Source organism: Ciconia boyciana, chromosome 31, assembly GCF_034638445.1.
Source record: "Ciconia boyciana chromosome 31, ASM3463844v1, whole genome shotgun sequence".
Classification (NCBI taxonomy): domain Eukaryota; kingdom Metazoa; phylum Chordata; class Aves; order Ciconiiformes; family Ciconiidae; genus Ciconia; species Ciconia boyciana.
In genome coordinates, this window is record NC_132964.1 from 791389 (window position 1) to 800467 (window position 9079).

At 48.2% G+C, this 9079-nt stretch overlaps 1 protein-coding gene across 2 annotated transcripts in view; it reads right to left on the reverse strand.

Annotated features, from left to right (window-relative positions):
* The window catches only part of CHCHD5 (coiled-coil-helix-coiled-coil-helix domain containing 5), a 21970-nt gene extending 12982 nt beyond the window's left edge, over window positions 1–8988 (reverse strand). Inside the window, exons 1-4 of one of the 2 annotated variants that reach the window (XM_072848417.1) lie at window positions 8922–8988; window positions 8606–8746; window positions 8345–8496; window positions 7156–7622 (exon numbers count right to left, since the gene is read on the reverse strand). In XM_072848417.1, the coding sequence (XP_072704518.1) occupies window positions 8346–8496; window positions 8606–8746; window positions 8922–8923 (294 nt within the window). In that variant the 5' untranslated portion in view covers window positions 8924–8988 and the 3' untranslated portion in view covers window positions 7156–7622; window position 8345. Of the gene's footprint in view, window positions 1–7155; window positions 7623–8344; window positions 8497–8605; window positions 8747–8921 lie in introns of those variants that run through there. The other variant, XR_012039943.1, reaches the window with a different exon arrangement.
* Between the last annotated feature and the right edge of the window lie 91 nt (window positions 8989–9079).

Here is a 9079-nt window from a genome sequence, read left to right on the forward strand (position 1 = left end):
CAGCTGAGCTGCTTGCTGTGCTGTTTTGCCTCATTTCCCGATCCAGATGCAGGCTTCATGGGACAAGGTTAATTTTCAACAGTAAAATCCAAGGTCCCGAGGCATCTCTAAAGGATGCCACTGCTGCTTCAGAGATTTTCTACATGGTTGTCAATCAGTCAGACCAGGACAGTTTTTTTAACGTTTGACATTTCAGAAATGCACAGTAGTTTGGCCCCTGATCGAAACAGCTATGCTCGGGTATCTGCTTCAAGAAACAACAGACTATTTATCCTCTGTCATGTTCGAGGATGCCAAGAGAAGTATAACACACCCGCAGTGAGTTCTCTACCGCCTTTATGTCTGTCTGTCTGTCTCTAAAGGGGCAGTTTTACTCCCTGTATGGACAGAACAAAGACTTAGATTCTCACAAAATCACAGCTGCCAGCCGCACTAATTTCTGTTTGTTTCTTTTTTAAAACAGCAAAGCGAAATGCTTTTACTCTAAAAATATTCCTGCTAGAAAGCCCTTCCTCTGTAGGTCTGTCCACAGGAGGATTTCCCACCCTGACTGCGCTCTCAGTTCACTGAAGGCATCCTAGCACCTCGCTTCCCTCCAACAAGTGATGGGAGAAAGGAACCGGATTGCGTTATCCTACAGTGCCAAGTCACTTAACTCCAAGAGGCTTCGTTTGCTTTTCGCTTCGAGGGCAACCCAGGGGTGGCATCAGGACTCAGCCTAGAGAAAAGCATGTCTCCGCTGCGGATAGAAAGGAATAATCCATTTTCTCTACCCATCATCATGCCACGAGGCAGGCAAGGTGGCGAGAAGCAGGTGGGCACTAATATGTGTACCCACAAAAAGGGCAAGAAAGAGAGAGCAGAGAATGGAAGTCTGAATTATTACCAAAGGGAAATTCTTTATTCTCCTGCCTAAGACCCAAGTCTGGGATTTTGTTCTTTATATACGTGAAGGATAGCCGGTTTTCCTGGAAAGGTCAGGTTTTCCCATGAGCCTGCTTACAGCATGCCAGCTGAAGGAGTACGGTTCTCCAGAACTAACCTTCCCTTGTCTATTTGAACTGAACAACTTCGAAAGGAAATAATGACTTATTTTTAAATCTTGGATCTCCAGAGTTGTGAGTCCAGCGGTGCAACCCGAGAACCTGGCTGACTGATGTTTCTGTATGTGTTGTTTTACTTCTAAGCCTCCACAGGCTTGTCAGTCTGATTTTGAAGGTGTGTAGCCTCTCAAATGAAAAAAAAAAAAAAAAAAGAAAAAAAAGGAAAGGCTAATTTTTGTTGTCTGCAGTTATGACGAAGACTTCCAGGAACTAAAAAATCCTGGATTTGGGGATGAAAGGAGATGCAGTCCTGATGCATTTTGCTTTTTATCAGGAATTTTTCACCTTCTCAACTACCTATAGAGAACTGACATAAAGAATGACGTGTAACAGAACCACAGCCCTGATAAAGATCACTCCACCGTTGCTTCACCTTTAATAAAGCTGTGTGAACGTGACACGTTGCTGATGTGCAGTCACTTCCCGTTGTGCTTACAGTGCTAGGTTCTGTAGCTGGACTTTCCTTTGCTCTCGGTATCAGACAATGTCTCTCCCCAGAAGGCAGTCGTGTACATAGTTTACAGACACTTTGACATTTCTTTTTATGAGGGAAGGGGGAGCCTTTCACAGAAACAGCTATTTATGACATATATTTGCCCAGACAGGCAAGTTCTAGACCAAGCTGCTGCAGTTGGGTGACTTCCACCTTTGCTGTGTGGTCATCCACCCCTAAGAAACGAAATGCAAAAACTCCTAAAGCTGTGTTACTTTTAGAGGCTCTTGCACTAGAGGCGGTCCCAGTTTAGATGAAGTTTTAAGAGAATGTTACAGTGAACTATGTGCAAATTGATGTTTCTCCCAAATACCAGAGCCGGCTTCACCCACTGAAACCCCACCCTCTCTTCCTTGTGATCTAGTGCTGTGATGTGCCGATGTTTTTTTGCATGTACATTTGAAAATAAAAAAAAAAGCAAACTGTAAGTGGAAATCTGAAGCTTGCCTCAGCACAGTCAGACAAACTGCATGCACGAGCAGTCCGCTGGCTCCCGGCAGTCCCACGAAGGCTGGCCTGGGCTCCGCAGGAGGACGGCCCATCCGTTACCTTTCCCAGGAACCAGGTATCCTGGAGCAAAGGAGCAACTAGCGCTGGCGGCTGTTGATACCTTAATGGAGTCAGCAAACTCAATAGCAGGAGTCACAGTTAGTTGCAAGAGGAACTAGAATCCCAACGTGAATAAATAAATATGGTGAAGAGCTATGCTAGACCTGGAGCTACTGATGCAAAGGAGTCTGATGGTGACAAGAGAGTTCAAGTACAAGAGCCACTGATGAGATTCGTACCCTGTAGCTAAGGGAAGAAATGACCACCTAGGTTGCAAGTGCTTTCCAATTTCGAGGCCAGATTCTGCCCGAAAAGAGCAGAAATCAGAAAGGCGGACACCAGCGCCACAGCTGACAGAGCCCAAAAGCTATCAGGCTTGCCAAGCAAGTCCTGCTGCTTCTCTCACCAAAGGATAGAGCTGCTTTTAGCATCAACAGCCAGGTATCAGAGTTCAGTGACTGCAGGTGAGTCTACTCCCAACCGCATCTTGCAGCTGGAAGTCTTCTTGTAGCAACAAGAGACTTGGGGAGACAGCGAGCATTGAGTAGGAAGAGGCAGAAGTAGCTTTGTGTATGTATGCAGAAGGAATCTGACCCTTTGGCAACCTACGGGTATCAACGTGTGCCCCACAACACCTATGGACAGCAGTGAAACAAGTCTCATGGCTATCGTAGGACTTGGGGAATGTGTACTGGTGAGGAAATAATAGCAGCAAGAGGCTAAGCCCGCTCTGCAGCAGAGCAAAGAACAGAATCACACGCACCTTGGGCAACACCCCCACTTTTTGGCTTTCCCCTTTTGCTCTGCATGGTCAAGAGACAGAACAATTGCTCTCATCAAGCAGAGAGGTGCAGGTCCTTGGCTGTGAAACACCAACGTATTTGCTGAGAAGGAGGGTTTGGGAATCCCCACTGCTCCCTGAAATGCCCAGATGTGTTTCTCTCCTGTCTTTGCAGACAGGAGAATGAAGGTGAACAAAAGCCAGTCGAGGTGACAGACTGACCACGAGATGAAAAACGCTCCCCTCTGCCCACACAATTTCCCTCGTGCTCACGAGTGACTCAAAAAATTGCCTGGACGACAGCCAAGTAAAGCAAACGTGTGTGTGAATGGAATGTGGCTTGGTACAGCTCTGCCCTCGACAGTTGCCCATTTCAGACCCGGGCCTGCCAGCAGCACTAAATCTCTCCCTGTGACTGCAAACACCAAAGGAACACGCTGATTTATGGTTCCTTTAAGTAAGAGAAGCAGAGTGTAAAACGAGAATATTTTCTGGATGAAAAATTAAAGAGATGTTTTTGTTAGTTCCTCATTCTAGGATCGTGTGTAATTTACCTTATTGGTTTTAAAGTTCCACTTGAAAGGAAAAGTGACATCAACAGGAGTTAAAGCAACAGCCTGAAAAAAATCCTGACACACTTAACTTCACATTCTGAGAGATCTAAACCAAGAAGAAACGGAGGAAAAACAAAGCAGAGAATCAACTAACCTAATGATCCTTGGCTTTCTCTTAGTTAAGGACCTCAGAACTCCTTGCATGCATTAATTAATTATCCCTCATTACTCCCCAGCCAAGTAGGTGTTATTTATTTCAGAGATGAGTAAACAGAGACATAGAACATGTTACGACTAGCTTCCAAGGCCACACAGAAAGACAGTGGGTAAGTTAAAACAGAAAAAACCTGATGTCCAGTTTGGTTAACTACCAGCCAAAATGCACATTTGACTGAAAACAAGAGTCGAGAACAATTGGAAGGGGAGAAAACACAATACCAGGAGACAGAAACCAAGCAGAGAATGGCAAAGCCCACGCCAGAAGACAAGAAACAGAAGGACTATAGTGACACAAAAAGACTTGTGTGAATGAAGGATCCTTTACAATAATTAACCGCCAAGCAAGAACGCCTACGCAAGTCTGACACTGCTTTCTTAACAGTTCTCAACCATCTTAGAACTTGCTCCTCTGGGTTCTTCTCCTTGGTACTGCAGGGCTTTAGTGTTTATTTCTGGTCTGGTTTGTGTTTGGCAGGATGTGAGAGGACCAATCTATCCAAATCCTGCTCTAAAGCTTCCCCACCCCACCCCCCAAGTCTCCCACTCTGGGAAATACAGGCTTATTCACTTATTGATTTCGGCCACTTGACATTAATTTAGCTGAATCTCTTTGCAGCCTTTGGAGATAAAGCTGAACCTACCAGTTTGACTGACTGCCCGAGGACTTCTGTTCTTTGTTTAGCTTTATGCCAGTAACTGTCCTAACAGCTCCCTCCACTTGCTTCCATGAGCCTGTCCTAATCAAACTAAGAGGTCCAAGAGAGTATCATAACCCTGTGGTACAAGACATGAAGGGAACGCTTCCTGGGTTCCTAATTCTCATTTAATTCTCAGGTTTTCAGAGGTCTCCCTTGCCAGTTTACACCTTGTGAAAGATACTGGAGCAACCGATGCTCTTTTTGGCTTTTATTGCTAAATCTCCAGTGACAGGACCAAAAAACCAACAGCTGGATTTGGAAAGAACAGCTTTGCCCGACGCTCACAGGGACGCTTGTTCACCCCGTGTATATGGCTTTGCCTTATTTCCAGCTGCTACCACACATCCAAGCAAGTCAGATCCACAGCAGCCTTTCCCTTCCGTTTGTCAATGCCCGAAATAGCTGTAATTGCCACTCCGATTTTATTCCAGCAACCAGCAAGAGCAGGTAGCCCATGCAGTTAGAAAGAAGAGAAAGAGCTGCAGAACTCCTGCTCCATGCTTCTCACTTAAAGAGGTCTTAGGCCCCTCTGCCTAAGTGAGAATTAAACTGATTAATCGTGCAGTACTGCACATATAGCTACAGATTCCTTCCAGGCTAAGAGGAAAGCAAGAGAATACTCCCTGGCTTCTTCTAGTCATTACCTGGCACGTCCAGTTGAAGGAAAGAAAATTGTTGGTAGTCCTTTCACTTTTCACAAAGGCATTTGCCAAATTTGCCAGGGCTACAAGTTGATTTCATCTAGAAACTTTTCCAAGGGAGCTGGTAAACGGAGGAAGGCAACAATTTCAGGTAGTGACCATCACCACAATACTTCCCTCCACGGGAAGGTTCCGTCACTCTCTGCTATGCGAAGTTATTTTACATTTACATGACACATGTAGTGAAAGATGTACGAGGACATTCTTTATTCAGAATAAAACTTGCAGCTGTCTACTATTGTCTCAGAAAGCATTTCTCTCCTCAATTGCACACGGAAACAGGATGAAGCAGCATCTTCCTCTCCCCCCTCTCCCTTGTAAGGTAACTGAACCCTGTGAGAGTTTGGCTCATCGATGACAACAGCAAGTGCCTGGCAGCTCAGTGGTTAATGTGTTAAAGTAATAATAGAGTGGCTAAAGCTCCTGAGAAGGAGGAGGCATAACTGGGCTTAAGAGGGGGCCCAGTGCACCTTAAACGTAATGAAAAATGGCTTTTCTGCTGACAGGCTGACATTTCAATACAATGTCAACAACATGTAAAGCACCTTCGCTCCTGTATAACGGCATCCTTAATAAAGCTATTCACACCACAGACATTTATGACTAATGGGGTGCTGCCTGGTATAAATAAAACTCAAAAGACTCACTAAAAATAGATTTCTCCTCCTTTTCTGGTAGCACTTGCCCCCTCTCTAAATTCATTTTGAAGCAAAGCTACCGTCACCTTTTTCTCCCAACTTTTCTGCCAGAAGATAAAACAGCTCTTTATGCTTCAAATGCACAGCATTTGATAAAAGCAAACAAAGACTTTTCTGCAAGCGTGCAGAAATGTTTTTAGACATGACTCCAGCATCTTCGTGTGTTCCCACCGCTGCTGAAATGCAGCCACTGCTGTGAGACAGACAACGGTGACGCCGACAGCCAGCTTTGCGATCCGGGCTCTGCTAGAAGCTGGAACAGATCAACTTAAATCTGCTGTCCCTCTCCCAAAGGAGTTAAACTCTGCCCAACTGGAAAATGCAAGCAATGTTTGCCAACCACCACAGGCTCAAAGGCGAACGCTTGGACTTAAGCCTGGCTGAAACACGAATAAGGATTAATGTGTCCTAGGAAGGGGGTATAAACCCCTGGGAACCCGGTCAAAGCCAAGTTTCCCGGTCCATGCCTCACCCTCTCTTAGAGGTACAAAAAAACCTCACAAACATGGCAAAGCTGTGCTGTACTTTCAGACAAAAGACTCTACTGGCGCTGTACACAATAGTTTCTGCGTGTCCTCTGCTCCCTGCACACTTATGGAAAATTTTGTGGTTTGGTTCCCTGTAACTTTTCTGGAAGACCGAGTTCCTACTCCAGACAGCAGCAAAGCCGTTCCTCCGAAGCTGCGTTTGTATAACTAGGTCGTAGCAGCTCATTTCTCCTTCCTCGAACCTGGGCTCAAGTACCCCAAAGGACTTTCCAAGGTTTAAACTTCTGCTGGGAGAGATTCTCAGTCCCACTTAACAGACCACACATTAAACAGACCTACGGCGATTTTCAGACACGGCACGCTGCAGTAGACCCAAGGGTCCTAGATCGCAGTGCCCCAAAGCTCCCCCTCCACAGAAGTGCTCACAGATCTCATGAGCCCCGGGTCTTAATCCACTCCTCGTCAGACCATCTATTGTTTCTTGTATTAATTTTTTTTCCACTAGTTACAGCCCAGAAACAACCTCTCCTTAGAGCTGGGCTCTTTGTTCCCCCGTGTAAGAACAACGGAGGCGCCCCCCCACACCCCTGCATCGGAAGATCTCTGTTGCGCTGTCGATAGAGCAGTCGGTGCTCTGAAGTCTGCAGTTTTTCTGCCGTCTCTGCCGGTGGGAAGACTCCCTCTGCTGTTCTGAACCAGCAGAAGGCCCGGGGCTACAACCCCTCACAGCACCCCCAAAACTGGGAGCCGCACAGAATGTTTTCAAGTGGGTCAAGCTGGGCCATTTACAGTCAAAGAAATGTCCCTGTAGCCAGTCCAGCTCAGAGAGCAGCTTCCATCATCAGTGGGAAAAGCCAGAACTGGCTTTGGATCTTGAAAAGTGGGGTTTTTTTATTGGGACGAAGGAAAATATTGTGCTTAATTATCAAAGGAACTGTCGAAGAATACAGACTGCAGAAAAAGAGGTAAGGGCTGATTTTAGCTTTCGGTTCCTATTCAAGCACATCTGCAGCTTGCCGCCGATCCTTTGGTGTCGCTTCAACAGAGTTCTGTAATTTATTTACTTATAAAGTTTGTAGAGGCAACTCAGCAGACAAAACCCAGCGTTAACAGCACACAAGTGCTGACGGATCAGGAACGCTCTGACAGCCCGGTCAGAGTCCAACTGTCTGCTGGAGACAAGTGTAGTGTGACCAGAACCAAGAAAACCACATCGCAGAGCTGCGTTTCGTTTTTCAGAGGGGAAAAACCAACCCAACCAAGCATTGGAACGATACTCCGGAGTACAGAAAGACTTTTAATTCGCTCCTGAAGATGAATTTTAATTCCAAGGCTCCCCTATGAAAAAACAGCACAAATAAAAGCATCAGGTAGGCTCCGTGCGTATGCAGCACCCTAGTTATGAGGTACAGTAGATTACCACGCGGGAGTACGTCCCATTCATGGGATACTCATGAGAGTACGTCACATTCAGCTGATTTTATATGCTTAGTAACATGTTACTTACTTTAACGTTGCTCCATAGAAGTTTACAAGACCTTTAGCAGAGCGCTGCAAGCTGACCTACCCCAACAAAACCATTCTGTATACATTACTGTACAAAACCGATGACCAGCTTGATTAATAGATTTGGACAAAACTCATGACTTTACCTCAGCAAGATTGCTTTCCTCCCAGAGCCTTTTGCCACAGGGTATCGGCTTAGTCCAACACTGAGAATGACCAACCCGTTTGGAGAAATACGCTCTTGCATTCACGTCCATCATGGCCACGCACACATCACTTACAGCCCCTGACAATCCCCACCGATGAATTAGCACGCTTTTAGCCTAGATATACTCTATATTTTTCTGAGGAGGCTAAGTCTGAATTTTCAGAGACAGGAAGGGAAGGTGGGTGGGAGAAAAACGCGGGTCTGTGTGTATTCTGGGCTGTGCTGTTCCACTCTGGCTGTTTAAATGAGCAGCTCCCAAGCAGATGTGGAGAGGGTCTGTCAGGAGGAGGGCTGTGGACCGCAGGTCTAGAGGGAAAGCGACCCCCCTCTGCAGCCCGACACTCACCTCACGTGGAGAGCTTCACCTGGTCAGCGCAGAGCAAGAAGGCGTTGACGTGGTCGCTGCAGTTCATGACGGAGGCTTGGTTCTCCTTCAGGCACTGCTCGAAGGCGGCGAACGGCTCCGCGCAGTCCTGGCGAATCTGCTGCACGATCGGGCTGTGGGACGACACCGGGTCCTCAGCTCCCGGGAGCCGCACGGCCCAACCCTGGCAGACCCAACCCGGCAGCCCCGGCCCCGACCCTAGCCCGCCCCTCCCTCACGCACTGGGCGGCGGCGCAGCGGGACATGCTGAGGCGGAGCCGGTGACAGTCGCGCTGCCAGGAGGCCGGACTGGCGGCCACGCACCGCCCGTACTGCTCCATCTCGCTGCGGCAGTAGCGTGCCGTGATCTCCAGGGCCGCCTGCCTGGGGGGAGACAGCAAAGTTAATACAGGGAGGGGAGGGCAGCGCAGCGCGGCCCGGCCCGGCCCGGCCCAGCCCAGCCCAGCCCAGCCCGGCCCGGCCCGGCCCGGCCCGGCCCGGCCCGGCCCGGCCCGGCCCGGCCCGGCCCGGCTCGCTCTCCCCGCCGCCCCCTACTCACATCCCGCCGTTGCCGACAGAGCTCCGGACGCTACCTCTGTGCGCATGCGCGGCCACCAATAGACAGCTGTGCGCATGCGCGGCCACCAATAGACAGCTGTGCGCATGCGCCAGGAGGCTGCGCATGCGCAGCCACCGCGCCCCTCCGCGCCCCCCTCC